This window comes from Orbicella franksi, chromosome 3, assembly GCF_964199315.1.
Source record: "Orbicella franksi chromosome 3, jaOrbFran1.1, whole genome shotgun sequence".
In the NCBI taxonomy this organism is placed as follows: domain Eukaryota; kingdom Metazoa; phylum Cnidaria; class Anthozoa; order Scleractinia; family Merulinidae; genus Orbicella; species Orbicella franksi.
The window spans coordinates 4,156,496-4,174,380 of record NC_138147.1 but is presented as its reverse complement, the minus strand read 5'-3'; the positions used below and the strand labels follow the sequence as shown (position 1 = coordinate 4,174,380).

General features: G+C 40.6%; 1 protein-coding gene across 1 annotated transcript in view; it reads left to right on the top strand.

Moving 5' to 3' along the window:
* The first annotated feature begins 3,376 nt into the window (after window positions 1-3,376).
* Window positions 3,377-17,885, top strand: part of LOC145480755 (phthioceranic/hydroxyphthioceranic acid synthase-like) — a 32,116-nt gene continuing 17,607 nt past the window's right edge. The window contains exons 1-3 of the mRNA XM_081459076.1: window positions 3,377-5,205; window positions 11,745-17,460; window positions 17,551-17,707. Coding sequence (XP_081315202.1) covers window positions 5,147-5,205; window positions 11,745-17,460; window positions 17,551-17,707 — 5,932 coding nt within the window. The 5' untranslated portion in view covers window positions 3,377-5,146. The remainder of the gene's footprint in view (window positions 5,206-11,744; window positions 17,461-17,550; window positions 17,708-17,885) is intronic.

Sequence of the window (17,885 nt, the reverse complement as noted above, 5' to 3'; positions counted from 1 at the left end):
TACTCAATGGAATATTTTCAGAATTTCCTGAGCTTTAACTGGTCGTTATTTTTGAACTGTTGTCGCTTGGTTACAAATTTTATCATAAGTCTGAGCATTGCGTCTCGTATTTACCTGGAGGCATTATATGGCTGAGACGTGTAATACGTCTGTTTGTTTAAGTTCGCACAACGCTTAAGGCGTTTTATTTTCCTTGTTACCCCAGACACATGGTAATTCTTGAATGCATTATTCGTCATAGACGTTTTATTCGTTTTCATTGACAAATACAGCCATTAACTCAGTACATGTACGCACAGTAAATGATGTATGAGAGACTGCTGTTTCGCGTAGCTGACTTACAAATTATTCATAGTCACGGGGGCCTGTACCTGTAGCCCCCCAAATGAAAATTTGTGAGGGCTCAGTCCCCTCTCCCCCCCTCCCCCCGACCTTTCGGTGCCAAAAATATCGCTAGCGCAGCTTAAAATTAGTACGACAAAATATTCCGTTCCGTGATCTTTTCACAAATCGTTTCATCATGCTCGCGCTTGGCGAAATAATATTTTGAGGGTTTTTTTGAACAGCTCCAACCTGTGTTCCTTAGAAGCACCATGAAGAAGGATCGCCTTAACAACTACCTCCTCCTGCATTGTCATAAGTCTATAACAGACACATTGAACACTGTAGACATCGCAAAAAAGTTTGTTTGTGCGAACGAACAACGCAAGACATACTTTGGAAAATATCGAGTAGAGATATGCGATTGGCTTAACGATGTGTCCCCTCATGTTTCAAAACGCTCCGCCGCCTCTGTTATAGTAGAAGTATTAAGTTTGCACAGTACAAAATTTCAGCAAACAAATTTAGCGGGAAATAGTTTTCTACAAACATTCGCTAACAGTGGGAGAACGAAGTAGTATTGTTAGAAAAACATTCACTATTTGCTTTCGGCTCGCGCTACTGTTTACATTCGAACAGGCTAGAGCATCATTGCGATTTACACTCTTTTATTATATAAGAACGTCTAATTTTTGAGCTGAGGCTGAACGCTCTTATATATTTTTTTCGATTTGAGGCTGAAAACGTTCTTAAGATGTTCTTAAATTTACATATGGTATGAAAATAATGAAGACAGGCCAGCACGGACTCCCTGCATGATAGATGTGATTTGATTATATGTGTCTCTCATAATTTGGCTCTTACGAGCATGTCTTTGAGAGATCTACCTCTTTAGTAGGCTATAATAGGTGGATTTCACAGGATGGTTTTACAGCAAAGGTTGATTTCATTGTATTAATGCCCTGAAGTATTCGGATTAATTTACATTTTTTGTTACCTTTATTTTATGCTTGTCATATAATATACCAGTATGCAAATTAAAAACGTTATTAATCGACTCTCAGCCTGAGGAATGTTCTTAATCCGTTCCTAAAATTTTGGTTAATCTCAGCCTTAACGTTCTTATAGAAAGGGTTCTTATAAAAAAAAAAATGTAATTACACAAATACACGAATGAAGTGTCACTGAAGTGAAAGATTTCAGCTCTTCACTCTTTGACAAATTAGGACCGATTAGTGTTTTTGGATAGGTTAGATTAATCGGCTTCATTTGTGTCAAAAGCTGCAGTCTCGGATAATTTCGACTGAATACAGAATCTTTTAGAACTGAACGAAACTTAATGCGTTGCTCGTAACCATGATAGAGCCTTTGCCTTCTTACCATGAGCCTTTGGCTCGGAAGAAGACTTGGAAGCCACCTTCTGTGTCATTGACACAAATGAGATGTTATGTTGTGTTATGACAGCCCGTCTCTTGGTCGCGTGACTTTCGCTGCCGGGTGTAGTTTGACTTCCGTGTTTCAGGACGTGCAGATAAGCAAGTTTTCTCCTGCGTTATCTAAACTATCATTGTGGCCAACAAACAAAAATATAAACCGTGAACAGTAAGAAATAGCTCAACTGGAGTAACAGTCTCAAGGTTTAGACGATTTTATTTTTGTACTTGGTAAGTACTCGTTGTCACTGTTTTCAACTTCCCTGTGTTGAATAAACAAGGAAGAGCACGTTTTCCATCTTTTTTTTTTTTTTTTTTTTTTTTTGGCACACAGGACGTCTGCCAAATGACGCAAATAAAGACAAAGGCGCAGTTGTGTGGTTAACCCTTGGGTTAATTAATTTGATGAATGCAATCAAGACACTGTTTTGAGATTATCGTGCGATCACTTGCCATCACGTAAACACGTACAATGTGATACTTTCAAAGCCTTATCGCTCGTCATCCGGAGACCACACTGTTACTTTGGAGCCTGAAAACGCGAAAACATTGCAGAGCCAATGTATGGCAATTTCCACAAATGGCATTTTACTCTTAAGGTGTAAGGCCTGAGGCCCGTTTCTCGAAAGCCTCGGAAACTTTACGGGCCCGCAAAGGCATTTTTAGTTAGTCTGTATCTAAACACAGAGAAGTGCATACACCTGAAACTTCTTGTTTGGAGGAAATTAAACCTCTGTTCATATTAAGAATATAAACAGCTCTTTAATCATGAGGTTTGAGACTTTGCTATGGCTTTCCGGGTGCGAACACTTTTCGGGACCTTCAAGAACCTTGAACATTTCCAAAACTTCTCTCGAACTTTCGTGTTTTCAGGTTATAGCAAGTTCAATTCTCTGTGGTTGCATGGTTTAGACTTGTGGTGAACAAAAACACCTCTTAACTTTATAAGGTTCTTAAAAGGAGTCAGCTGATTTTTTTTAATCTGTCAGTCAGGTTCAGCCTGCGCTATCTGAAATATCATCGCAGCCAACCAATTAACAAAAATATAAAATAACGGGACAAGTAAGAAATGGCTCAAATGAAGTAACAGTCTCACCTTATCATGGTTTAAGCGGTTTATTTTTGTACTCGGCTATACTTGTTAAAACTTTTTTTAACTTCCTGGTGTTCACTAAACAAGGAAAAGCAAGTTTCCCGTGTTTCTTGGAATAAAGGACGGTAATATGTCTGCCAAATGAGGGAAATAATTAAGGTGAACACGATGTTTTGAGGTTGTTACGCTTAGTTTAACGTGATGAATGTCACGAAGGCGTTGTTTTGAGACAAATAGGGAACTTGAGCAAACCACGACGGCAGCGGCAACAAGAACCAAAGAAGAAGGTTTGATGAGCAGAGCAATGACTGTACACGCTAGTTATGAATGTTTGTGCACTTCTTTGCCGTCCTCTGTTAAACACAACAACGTGAAATGACCAAGTTTGCGTATTATGAAGAACGTGAGCCACGACGATTTTTTTTTTTTTTTCATATTTTCGATTGGAATTGATAGTTGCGTTACATCTTTAGTTTGAGTAGGGTTTTAGACCTCTCGGCTTAATAAACAGTTTTAGATAATTGCGAAATTTAAAGGTAAAATTTAAGTTCCTTTTTTTCCAGCCGTCGTCCTTGGCGTCGCCGTCGTCATTGCTTAAGCTCCCATTCTCTTGCCTTGACGTGTGGAAAGCGATACCTTCAAAGCCTGGAGTCTGCATAACTAACAGTAATAAGCAAAGCTACTTTTTTGCCTTATACCACGTTCTCTCTCTAGTTAACTGATACATAAACGCGAAAACCAGGATATAAACAATTTAATTCACAAATACTGTATCTCACCCTCAAGGAGAAGGGCTTTGTCTTCACCATTTCTAACACTACTCTCTGCTTCCGTGAACTGACATCGATTTTTTGTGTTATAGAAATTTAATTACGCACTACGCCGGAGAAACTTAAAAACACAGCCTAATTTCTACGGTTAGGCCTGCCGTCCACACTAACCCGTCACGTAAACGGAGTTTTTCGAAAACGCTCTTCAAACCGGAGGAATTTGACAACGCTGGCTTTGCATTTTAGCGTGAACGGAAACTGACATTTAGGAGACAGAGTTTTCCGAAGACGATGACGTCACGATAATCATGTGATTTCCCTGACTGAGCTTTAATCAAACACAAATCCAAAACGAATGGTGATTGTTGCGTTTCAAATTTCTCTGGCGTAGTGTGGACTGAAAATATTTGATGCGTTTTCAAAGTGAAAACTCCGTTACGCTTTCAAATTTTTCCTGCTTAGTGTGGAAGGGGCCGAGGCTTAGTAAAATGTTCAGATACCGGTCGGCTGACCCTTGCGAGATCGGCTGATGCTGCGACAGTGTTCACTTGAAATTGCATGGGCCTGAATTATGAGGGATGTAAGGAATAAAATAGTTTCTCTCTTCAGCGCAGAAACATCATATAATATAACATAACATGTAGTAATACTTTATGCTAGAAAAGCAAAGAAATGAGCAGATTAGTAGAAGTTATAGAATGATAACGAAAACAGACGTATTTGTTGGTCCAATATCGTCGCGACTGCGACAAAAAGTCACGAGTAAAACCAAAGAATGCGGACGATGCTGAAGATAATTTATTTCTTTCAGTTATTTTGGTTTTACGCGGCAATGAGCTCTATTGTTAAATTAAGCGCCGGAATCCATAAATGGCCCAAGGTTAGCGTACAATTTCCCACGATGTTTTGCCTATTAGATGAACAAATTAAATAAGTTGTTTTTCACATTACCAGTTGGAACGGTTCTTGTTCAGTTTTTACTATACACTCGGCTAACCCTCAGTCGTCACGGCAAAAACATTAGAGAGGTTAAGCATGACGTTAACGGCAGACCGCAAACGGCAAAGATAACTTCTGATTTTGAGTTTTTTCTTCTAATCCGTAAATAAAGCACACAAAAATGGAATAACGTCTCTTACTATTCATTGCAAATACAAATAATTTTTACTCTATTGTATACACAGCTGAAGAGAGACTGCAAAAGTTTCATTTTTGCGGTTTGCCATTTACTGTAACCGTCATGCTTAAGCCCTCTATTGACAGTTTATTGACAGTTTCTAGCGTTTAGGAATTACTTGATAATATCTGGGTACCCAAAGTATGTGTTCCTCTGTGCTGAAACGGTAATATTATTCTTCCTGGAGTGCTGAAACCACACAAAACAGTGTTGTTAGGGCCAGGTATAAAGTTGACGAAAGATGATCCACCCATCAGAATGAGCTAGGAATCGGTTTACAGTGAACATCGCGAGTTGATAGCCTCTAGTTGAAAAAGGTTCTGGCTTTTTCTGGAACAACTCGTGTTCTGCGATGGCCGAGCTAGAAGCTCCCGCCGAATTAACTCGCCATTCCAGGCAGCCGAGAAGACGGTAAGTAGTTTTGTTAATTTTTCTGCAAATAAATACCCTTGCCACGTGTAACTGCACCGTAGTAATATCATTTTATAGTAAATGCGAAGTTCGTTCCGAATACTCTTCCCCGCTCTAAAAATTCCCGAATAGCTTGAAGACGAAATATGCCTTTTGAATGATAGCATGTTCCTGAACTCGTATATAGGTGTGAAATTAAACCGCAGAGTTTTTGAAATAACGGTCCCATATACAATTGCAAATATCGGAGTTTTTATTGACCATTCCTGCCTCGCGATAGAAGGCGGTTCTTGGGACGTTCGCGCGAAAATCCTCTGATATATATATTTTTCTTCAATGACAGATCGTGTTACTTTTTTAGGTAGTGCAGAATTTTAGGAGTGAAAAAGTACCCTGATCTTGAAATGTTAGCCCACAGGGCTATTTAACAAGATTGACGTTGAGTTGAAGGAGGCAAAACCTGTTAACTGTATTTTTTCTAAGTGGTTCTTTGGCGTTCATAAATCCAGATGTTGCAATCATTTCTATATAAATCAACCCGTAAAGAGACAGTTGAAACCGTCGTGTCGATAAATAAAGAGCTCAAAAGAGCGAATGTCAATGGCGCGTGGGGCAAAATTGTCAAAATCTTCGGTTCAATTTCATTTTTACGCAAAACGTAGAACAACGGTAGAGAATCGAAAGTGATCACGATCAAAACGAAAACGGGGGTCACTAAACATCCTCATTAGCACTTTTGTTCATTTTATTCCTCAATTTACGCGCGCGATGGTTGTGGCGTAGCATGCTCAGGCAGGATGCGCAGAAACAAGTTGCGCGAACAGTTACTGGCATTGAATGAAAATTGAGCAATACACAAAAAATGAGTAGGTAAAAGTTAATCGACAGCAATTCAGTGAAATTGATCAAAGAGAGCAGATAGCTGATATCAAAATTTGAAGGCAAATATTAATAAAAAGTCCTTTTGTTGCGATAAATAAATTTTAATCTCAGCTTCCTTACTTTTTGTGGTCACCTTGTATAAAATCACCCATGGCCTGGCCTAGGAAAGATAAACAAAATAAGAGAATATATAAGCGTTACTGACTGACTGCCTATCAGAAGCTAAGGGTATGGACTATTTGACTTTTGAGAGGGGGTGGGTGATTTGGTACAGAAACGAATATTTGTTTTAACCCTTTCATGCACTAAGAATGTTTTTTTTTCTCCCGGGACGTGTCAGTATGCATGATATGTAAGATTATTTTTCGGCTCACTGAGCGTGCGTAAATGTTAATATTTTTCGCAGTAGTCCTGTGCGTATTTTTTTTTTTGCGTGTGTGTGTACAAATTACCCCTCCCCCTTCTCAAAAGTCTATTGGTCCACCCGTAAACAGGCTAAAGGAAGCACGTGATCGGTCTCCAGTGTGCACATGATCGAGTGCACATATGATCAAGCCCTAGAGCGTTTCTTAAAAAAGCCAAAGAAACCAATCAAAATTTCCCCCTTTATATTTGACATGATTTGATATGCCTGCAGCCAGACGGTCAAAGGCCGCAAGGCCATTTTCCGAGAATTTTGTGTGGGATTCTAAGAATTGAGCGGCTTTTTTCTAGAATAAAGCTATACAACATAATAATGACTTTGTCATGTACTGAAACTAATGGTGATGGAGGAAGTTTCAAGTCGCAAATATCAGTGAAACGTTTGACGACTGGAGATTTCATTTGCTAAACGAATCTCAACCTTTCTACTGCAGAAGCAAATGTCACTTTTGTATTTCAGTAAAATATTAATTAAGACGAGTTAAGAGACCCATTCAAATCAAGTTAGAAATTCTGAGGGCTGGAACGTGAATAAACTTTGAAACAAATCAGTGATTTCTTCACCGCATGATGCAACCCAGGACTGAGAAAAATATCCATTAAAATGTGGTACTGTCGATAGTTAGATCGAAATTCTTGTTACAAAAAAAAAATCCCAGTACAACTTCACGAAGGTGTTCCTTGAAATATACAGCTTAGATCTGCAGCGAAAGGAAATCCGAAGTGAAATTGAAACAGTGATTATTTTTAAACGGCAAAAAACTGGAGCAAATTGGCTTTTTAATATATTGGTTTTTGACCTTATTGGCAATGTGATCAATAAAGAGGAACTCTTTTAGCGAATGTGTTACTCCTCCATCAAAGGGAGCGAAAGTTTCTTTAGGAATGTTTGAAGTTTCATACTTAGAAATCATCATGACAGAAATTGTACATACCCTGGTTGTCTTGAATCGTTTTCCATGACAGAACGCGAATAAATCTTGCGGCTGTAGTGTCACAAAAAATTGTTTGGACTCTTTACATGCTACACTAAACGAGACCCTCGGGAAGTGAAGAAAATAACACTGCGGTTGAATTGTAACAAGGAACATATTTATTTCAGAGTTCAGCAGCAACGGATGTAGTAAGGAGTGAGTGGTTTAGCATTATATTTCCGCATTTTGCATAGGACGTGACAAATGAAGGAATATTATGGAAAATTTCCGCATTCCGTTCGTTTAACAATCAAGAGAAGTGTATCTTTCTGTTTCCTTGCGTTTCTTCACGATCCGTCATTTACACTTGTAAGATCTCCGTAAGTTCCAAATTCAATCAATCTTCTGTACTAAAATTCGTCAGTCTCAAGGTGCTGTTCTCGTAAACCCAACTATTCCTTGTTGCGTGACATAGCCTGCGTCACGCTAGTCAGACTAATCCACTACAGTATGTCGCACATTCGTCTACGCCACAGGATGTTCTCTCCAAAATTTCTCTGGATAATTCCATATTTATTTTATTTACTATTAGCCACTGTTAGCAATTACTCAGTAGCGCGTTCCACATCACGAGTTAACAGACCAGAGATAAAAATTTCCAAAACTACAAGAAAAAACAAGTCGACTTACGTTTTCATGTTATGATCCCAGATTATCCCAAACATTTTACATTCACTCGATACTTACAAACAAATGTTCAAGAGAGTGCTGCACACGGCACTTGAAACGGTGTACATAGTTCACTTGCAAATTATAGCAAAACAATAGGTTAACACAGTGTGAAAGTGTTTTCTACAAACATTCGTCAATACAAGGAAAACGAAATGGTATTGTTAGTAAAGCATTTTTAAACATTTGCTCCCAGTTGGCGCTACTTTTTATATTTGAACCCTGACTCCAAAGCATTTCAGTGTTCATTTAAAACTGGGATTTATTGACTCAAATTAAGTGTCACTGAAACGAAACTATTCTCCTCGATCTTTGGCCGTGAATGTTTTTTTTTGGTTGATAGTAATAAGGTTCTTTAGACGTGCCCGATTTACATAATTCATCTTATTGGTCTTTATTTGCGCAGTCCGCCGCTGATCATTTCCTCTGAATACTGAATACAAATTACGCGTTGCTCGCGCGCAATTGTTGCTGGTCGCGTGAGTCGCGTGGTGTATTTTGACTTCCTTGGTTTAGCACGTGCAGATAAGCAGGTTTTCTCCTGAATTATCGAAACCAAGTGGCAAACAAACCGGGACCTTTGTAACGTCGAATCACTGAGATAATCTAATTTATTTAAATATGGCTCAGTTAAAAAGTAACAGTCTTTCTCCTTATGACAGTTTAGACTATTAATCGTTTGTTCTTGGTTTTACTCTTTAAAAGTGTTCTTAATTTTCTTGCTTTAAGTAAACAAGGAATATCAAGTTTTCCGTCAGTCTTTGTTGGCGTACAGAACAGTGCTGCGCAAATATAGTGGAAGAAGCTGTTTTGAGTTTTGGCTTAGCGTGTACAAAATGCAATACCTTCAAAGCTGTATCGCTCGTTTACTGGAATCTGCATACTATAGAGTATAAAGCACCCCGAATACGATGTCGAGCCAGTGTGTAACCAATTTTTATCCTCAAGGCCGTTGGCTTAACCTGTATGTTTATGTGAATTATCATATAGGTATTATAGCAATTACAATTTTATGTGCATGATTTTAAGTTGTGCTTTGCTAATGCACTTATATGAATTAAACTATTAGAATACAAAAGCATTTCTTATCTTTGCAAGGCTCTTCATAGCCGGTCAGCTCAGTCCTCAATCCCTCAATGTGCGTTCCTAATGACACGGCGTGTTGCTAAGCAATTAGTTCGAGCTTCCTTGTGGTGATTGCTGAAACCTCCCCAACGAAACAAAGATTGCGTGACGGCCCATAAGAACGTGACTGAGTAGGTAAAAACTATCCAGTGAAATTGAATAAACAGAGCAGATGGATCGCATCAAAATTTGATGGCAGATATTTTCATACATAATTATAATCTTAAAACCCACCGTCGAGCCACCGTACTACTACTACCTTTTATATACGGTCACCAAGAATAAATCAGAAAAAAATAAAGGAATCACGCCACGACAAACAAAATACCGAAATACATAAAACGTTACCGACTGACTGTTATCAGAAGCAAAACTCTAGAGGAAGTACGGGAGTCTCCGGTGTGTACGTGATCAAGTCCTAGAGCGTATTGCTGGACATTGAAAGCAATCAAATTTAACTTCCTTCCAGACGGTCAAAGGGCACGAGACTGATTTTCTGGGAATTTTGTTTGGGATTCTAAGAATTGATGGACTAAAAAAAAAATATAGAAAAATACTCTTTTGATGAGCTCGTCTAGCGTAAATTGTATCGCATAATACTGCAGCTTATCACGTCGTAAAACGACATAGCACAATTGAGTACATGGTGATGGGGACATTTTCAAAAGTAGCAGTAAAACTTTCGACGAGAGCAAAATTCACGGCCAAAACGATTCACAACTGGCTCACTTATAAACTCGATGCAAATTCTATAATTCAGTTGAATGTTGATAAGACACGTTAAGTGACCCAATCAAATGAAGTTAAAAGAGTTCTGAGCCCATGAGTGAATAATCCATGACCACATATCCGCAGCATATCTTCGCCGCGTGGTCTGCAGCTTACAAACCAGGTAAATATACAACCATTTGCTCACTAGTAAATCGTTAGACTTGCACCTTCCTTGGACTTGATGATGTCCTCGAGGAGATCGACTTCCTTTAGAAAGCAGTTATAGAAACCTAAATCGATAAGCTCCTTCTCTGAGTTAGCGCGAGACCTAAAATTCCCAACTCAGACACGCGAAATTCGAGTGTAGACTGGGTTAAACGTAACACCCAATGAAAAGGGAAGAAGCGGGGGAGGGTTAGCGACACTTGAATGAAACATGCAACAAACGGTTCGTTACGCTTCATGCTAGGTAAACTTTACAAGCTGCTGCGTTCAACAAGCAAAACAAAAAGGTTACATGAATGAAGGGGTTCAGTTCTGTGGACATGAACAATCTGAGTCAGATTTCAGTGTTGCCTATGTCAGCAGACCAGCAATTCGAAATTCGTTACCGGGAAAAAAATATAGTGGACATTTTGGCGATGTATACCAGGAATATAGAATGGAAAAACAACGTTTACCAATGCTCATTTTTATTACGTAAAGAGAATCACTATTTTTTTTTTTTTAATTTAATACACACCACTTACATATACAATTTACATTACATTGGCTAATACAAAAGACGTAATACAGCTAGGGGAAAAGAACAACACTGAATAAAGGAATAACAGAAAAGAATAAGGAACAAAAAATAAATTACAAGATATAAATTGCAAGGCACCTAAGAATTACCTGCAATCTACTTTCAATACAGTAGTGCTTACGTGTAGTGATAAATAGAACTAAATATAACTGTAAATGTATCGCTTCGAGTCTTTACCTCCTTTTTAAAGTATTGATTTTACGAAAGGGAGGAACAGAATTAGTAAAGAGCACATTTCTCTATTTGCCATTGCATCAACATTTTAGTTTGGAATTCTTCCTAGATCGGTTTTTTCTTAAGAAACTTACAACTGTGGACATATTAATTCAAAAGAATAATAAATAAGTGTAGTCTGCGTCTTGGGTATTCGGATATTTGATGAAAGTCAGGTATTTCATTGAAGGTAATTTGCTCGTTAGAAAGATTAATTTCAGTATCGTTTACGCGGTTAAACCACACTAACGCTTCAGAATAGAATGATTTTATCTCAGAGCAATCTAGAAAAGTATGCTCTATTGAGTCTGAGCTAGGGCAAAAGGTACAGGTTGCGTCATCGGTTAATCGAAATTTGAGCAGTTCTTTTTTGGTTACTATAATTCTATGCAATAATCTAAAAGAGAACTGTCTTAACTTGTTGTCTCTTGTTGATTGATATATAAAAGAAAATTGGTTTTTCCATTCTGTATAAGTATCGGCAGAGTTGACTTTCCAGGCTTTGACGCCAGTTGTTTCTACTGTGGGGTTTTTATCAAGTATTTTATAATAGTGTTTGCAGCGCATGTCTGCCAAATCTACGAGACTGCTTCCAGGTAAAGAGAACCACTTTATTTTGTAAAGAATATGTACAAGGTTGATCTATTCATTGCGTTCGTGGTTCATGTTAGCTATACCACGATACTATTTCTCTGAAAAATCCCAATCGCTTAACAAAATCGCATTCTCGCGTCTAGGTCTTACGAGTGTCACACGACCCATAAAAAGCGTCGCTTTGGATGTGGTGCCATCAGTTGTGGACGAGGCGCCTTGTCTTATGCCATCCTTGCTGCTTATCAGAAAGCGTTTGAGAAACTGGGACTGTTTATTGCTCGAAAATCATTGGCTGTATTTGTGGTATCGCTTATAGTTGTTACAGCAAGCTGCCTGGGATTTATTCGCCTGCATGTGGGGCGTCCTGCCGTTGAACGTTTCACCGCAACTGACAGCCAATCCAGGAAAGACTTGCATCATGCAGCACAATTCTTTCCTCTTCTTGAAGCACGCCAAGAACAGATCATCATTGTACCTAAACGTGGCCAGAATATTCTCAGTGAAGATTGCTTGAAAGAAGCGCTTCTTGTCCACCAGACCATAGTAAACATCAGTGGTTATAGTGAAATATGCTCCCGCCAATTACTTCCAAACACCCAACAAAAACCATCCAAACGTGGCTGTATCATCAGCAGTCCTCTCGAATTAGCTGGTACTCAATTTGAAGATTTGAAAAACCTTTCCTCCATTCTCGTTCGCGAGTTGACGAACTCGACACTCGTTTTATCCACTGGACAAACCTTCAACTCCTCCTTCAGGCAAATGTTGGGTAATTTTCAAGTTCAACATGACGCAGATCCACCGACTGCTCGAGCGGACGCTCTTCGAGTTAGTTACTTCATTAAAAAGACCAACACTGAAGAAACCCAAGCAGTTCTTAACTTTGAAACCTCTTTTGAAAGTCTCCTTTCGTCATTGGGTCGTCGCCTGGAGTGTGCAGAACTCTCCTTCAAGACAGGCAAAACAGCAAATGATGCTTTAGAAGACGTCTTGAAGCCAAAGCTTTGGCCTCTTTATTTTTCACCTTTGGCAATGGCTGTTGTTGTCTTCATTGTCTTGCACTTTTCCTCTGATAATCTCAGCAGCCTCACGACAGTCTTACTGATGGTCTCATCTATACTGTTTCCCATGACCTGTTCTGCGGGTATCATCTCAATGACAAACACATCCCTTTTCCCAACTACACTGTTTATTCCCTTTTTGCTTTTGGGAAAAGCAACCTCAGACGTAGTACTCCTCCTGGTGGAATGGGAACGGCAGAAGAAGGTGCCATCACTTGAACATCGTGTCAGTAGCTGTGTTGCGAAAGCAGGATTCCTCGCTGTGTTGTCGGCCGTATATGGAACAATTCTTTCTGGAATTGCCATCAAATCTTCGTTTGACGTGATTTCAGAATTTTTCTTAGCGACACTCGTCACATATGCAGTTAATTCGGCAGCATCCTTTATAGTAACAGTCATACTGTTGATGTATTTTGAAAGAAGGCTGAAGAAACTGGACAATCCTTGTCTACGATCCTGTAGAAGAAAATCATCAACAACTGACTTTGGAAGCTTCGACCAAGGACTTGTGGAATGCCGAAAAGTTAAACTGAAACGCGCTCTAAAAAGCCTTACATGGATAATGACGTCACTTGGTGGAAGAATTCTAGCATTTCTTGTCCTCGTCGGCATCATCGTTTTATGTGTGTTGTCTGCCTTGGAAACAGATGAGAGAACGAGTACGAGCGAGTCGCTTTACCAAAGTGAAAAGTTTAGGCAGTTTAGTGACGCACAACAAAACTTTTTTGGCAAAGAAACTGATACAAGTATTGTTTTCTCTGAGAAACTTGACTATTCACAGGAGCACGTACAAAATGGAATAACAAACATGTGTACAAAACTGGAAAAGGCTTCCTACAGCGAAGGAAAATCGTTCTGCTGGATATTAGCCTTTCAACACTGGAAGCAAAACCAAAACAAGACCTGCTTGAACTCAGCTTTCTATCAGTGTTTAGAGCGTTTTCTTAATCAATCCCACAACGGCCCGTTTCGACAAGACTTGCGCTTTAAAGATACGAATTCTCGACGTATTATTCTGGCATCTCGAATTCATCTGAAGATGGAACTACAGAACCAATTTCGAGAAGACAGGGGATCATTACAGAAACTGAGAAAAGACTTGCTCGAACAGTCTTCCCTGGAAGCTGTTCCAGTCTCTGATAAATTTTTCGATCTTGATGACCTCTATCTGTTGGAGCGGGAAGCAGTCTTCGCAGTCTTCGTAACTGCCACAGCAGTGGTGTTTATATTCTCTCTGTTCTCAAGCACAAGTTTCGGGATGAGCATCTTTCTAGCTATGACATTTGATTTTCTCGTGTTAGAGGCAGCAGCTATAATGGAAGCGTGGAAAATTCATCTGAATCATATTACCTTTCTCTCCCTCTTTGTGGCGATTATCGTGTCCCTGAATTTTAGTATTCAGGTTGCCCATTCATTTGTATTCTCGGCAAAGCAAAAAATACGAGCTCGCATGAGTGAGGCCCTAATCTCTGTTGGATGGTCTGTGATAACTGCAGCGTTAATAACTATATCTGGGTCAGTCTCACTAGGGCTCATTTATCCAAGTCTAGCAGGAATTTTTCATCAACTTGTCCCACTTGTGCTTGTTCTAGGAATGACGCACGCTCTCGTCATTTTCCCGCCGATAATCGTATTTTTCCTCGAGGTCAAGCACAGTTTTGATTCTCAAAGTGACGTAGATGTAGGACCAACCTTCAAGGAACAACACGACGGGCTGTCGTTACAAGTACGAGATGGGAACTTACAACAGCTTAAGCCCAAACGCCCCGGAATTTCCATCGTTGGCATCAGCTGCAGATTTCCTGGTGCTAGCAGCAAGGATCAGTTTTGGTACTTCCTTGAACATGGGAAGTGTGCAAATGGTCCATTCCCCAACAACAGAACTGAACAACATAAAACGTTCCATGAGCTATATAATCCAAGACGCTTTGTAAGTGGACGCCTTTCTGCAGTGAATGGATCCTACTTGGAAGAAATAACGCATTTTGACCACCGGTTTTTCGGCATTTCCAATCAAGAAGCCCGTGGCATGGATCCCCAGCAGCGAATTTTGTTGCAGGTGGTGTATGAGGCCATTGAAGATGCTGGAATGCGACTTGAAGATCTTCAAAAGTGTAGAACAGGGGTATTTGTGGGCGTGATGAATCTGGATTATGGAGCACTTGTGACCGACAAGTCAAATTACAGCAATATCGACCAGTTTTCCTCTACAGGAGGCTCAATGGCTATTCTCGCCAACAGAGTGTCGTTCTGTCTTAACCTAACGGGGCCAAGCCTGGCCGTTGATACAGCATGCTCGTCATCCCTAACCGCGCTTAAACTAGCCTGTGATAACCTGCATAATGAAGATTGCGAGATAGCCATCGTTTGCGCACCTAACATTGTCCTTAATCCGGCTATGCAGATGGTATCCAGCTTAGCCGGGCTCCTGGCGCCAGATGGACGTTGTAAAAGTTTTAATGCATCTGGTGATGGCTATGGACGCGGAGAAGGTTTTGCAGCGGTAATTTTAAAGCTATCAAATGCAGCTTTGAGTGACAAAGATGACCAATATTGCGAGATAATTGCCTGTGGGATGAACAGCGATGGACAAAATGCCGTACCAATCACGGCACCGAGTGCAAAGATGCAAGCTGAACTATCCAGAAGGGTTCTAGAACAGTCGGGAGTGAATCCGGAAGACGTGGATTATTTCGAAGCGCATGGCACTGGTACGGCAATTGGAGATGTGGTAGAAGCGAATTCGATAGCTGAGACCTACACCAGAGGGCGTGGAAAGCCCACACGAAAGCTAAGAGTCGGTTCGGTCAAGTCGAACCTTAATCACACCGAATCAACCTCAGGTCTTGCTGGGCTTATCAAAGTCGCTCTGATGATCAAAAAGAAGAAATATGTACCAACCGTAAACATACGCGTGCTTAATCCTAAACTAAAGCTGGAAGAAAAAGAGCTTGTTGTACAACAAACCAGTGAGCCCTGGCTAGAAACAAGAGGAAAACCACGAATAGCAGCCGTAAACGCCTTTGGTTTTGGTGGTTCAAATGTACACCTGCTGCTTCGTGAAGTTACACCCAAACAAGGTTTAGAGGAAGAAATCACTGAACGTGCAAACAATATTCTCACCCTGTCAGCGCGTTCAAAAGAAGCTCTACAGAAGATGGCAGGACTCTACTCCGAATGGATTAGAATTAACATCGAAGCTATGGATAAGACTTTTGTGGAAAACTTATGCTACTCTTTAAACGAACGCCGCAGCCAACTTCCACACCGCTTAGCACTTGCCTTTGGATCCACTGCGGAAGCATCCAAGTCTCTTGCAGACTACTCTGATGACTCCATGGGATGGGATAAGTTAGTTTCATACGCAGAAGTGACCTCCAATGGTGGAAAACTTGTCTTCATGTTTGGTGGCCAGGGATCTCAGTGGTATGCCATGGGAAGACAGTTAATTGAGTGTGAAGCTGTTTTTAGAGAAGCTGTTTTGACGGTGACCAACCTACTTAAAGATCTGGGTGTGGCATGGTCGCTCATGGACGAGTTAATTGCACCAGAAGACGTTTCAAGGATTTCGGAGAATTTCTTCGCTCAGCCGGCCACTTTTGCTATCCAATACGCGACTGCACAGTTGCTGATGTCCTGGAAAATCCATCCTTCCGCCGTCATCGGTCACAGTCTTGGAGAGTTTGCAGCTGCCTGTGTTGCTGGAATCATAACGGTTAGGGAAGCCGTTCAACTGGTGCTGGCTCGCGCCACTCTTCAAGAGAAATGCCCCAATAATGGCGGTATGGCCGCTCTAGGTTTGTCTGAAGAAAACGCCAGGACATTACTGCTAAAACTTAAGTTAAGTGCCACGCTTGACGTCGCCGCAGTTAATGACGCGAGGAGCGTGACAGTGTCTGGAGAAGCCCAATCAATCGAGGCACTGGGTCAACATCTAGCGATTCACGCAAGAGACACTTTCTGGCGAGTTTTAGGAACAAAACGCGCATTTCACAGCACACACATGGAACCCATTAAGAAGCTTTTTCAAGCAGCTATGAAGCACATCAATGTTAACCCTCAACTGGCGAAAATACCTATGTATTCTACAGTCGAGGGTGAGGTTATCTCGGGTCAGCGGTTTGACGGCGTCTACTGGTGGCGAAATATTCGTTGTCCAGTCCAATTTAATCCAGCTGTAAAGCATCTGCTGAAAGATGGTTACAAGCAGATTATTGAGATAAGTACGCAGCCTATTTTAGCCCACTACGTCAAACAGATTGCTCTTCAAAACAATCTGAAAAATCAAGAAATGCCAGTTGTCGTGGCAACTCTCCCGCGCAAAAGGGTACCTGTGCAAGACCAGCACAAGAGTTTTCTTCAAAATACAGTATGTAAATTGTATACAATGGGATTTCCCATAGACTGGGCTTGCGTACAGCCAAATCCATCGGCTAAGTTTGTCCGTTCGCTCAGCTATCCATGGATGGAGAAGAGCTTTTGGTATAGGGAACATCCACCCGAAACCATAATCTCGCCTATTGGAGCTGAGCAAACCATCAAGCAAACACATCCATTTCTAGGACAGGTGAAGATGACTGACCTGAAATCAGGCCTGCATTGCTGGGAGACCGAGATTGACCTACACCGCTTTCCAACTCTGAAGGATCACGCCCTTATTCAAGGAGGTACTGTGATGCCCGGATCTGCTTACCTAGAAATGGCCTTTGCAATGGTCATGGACAAGTTCGTAGACGTCGCTGGCTTGGAACTAAGTGATGTGAAGCTTTCAAGTCTTCTCACACTGCCAGAAACACAGGTAAACAAAACTCATTTTACTAAACAAAAAGAGAGTTTGATAAAAGCACTTAGAGCAAATAACTTCTTTCTTTTTGTTTTTGCACTTTAGGTTCGTTCCCTACGACTACGTCTCCTGAAGAGCAACAGAATTGACGAAGCTCAGTTCTACATAACAAGCGTTCAGGGCGACCGGTCCGAAATTAACCTGAGTAGCGGTAAAATCTCCGTGGATCTATTACACAAGCAAGAGCACTTTGAGGAAGAAGGTAGTTTACCCCTTAGAGGCTTTGTTGTTGTTGTGTTATTTTCTTCACGCCTTCATTCGTTTATAAATTCTTTGCAATATTTTACTCTCCGAGATATTCTCAAAGCTTCCTAGAAATAGCTAGCTAGTTTTTCATGGTTGGCTCTGCCAACGGGTAAGGTCTACCAAATTCTGTCCTG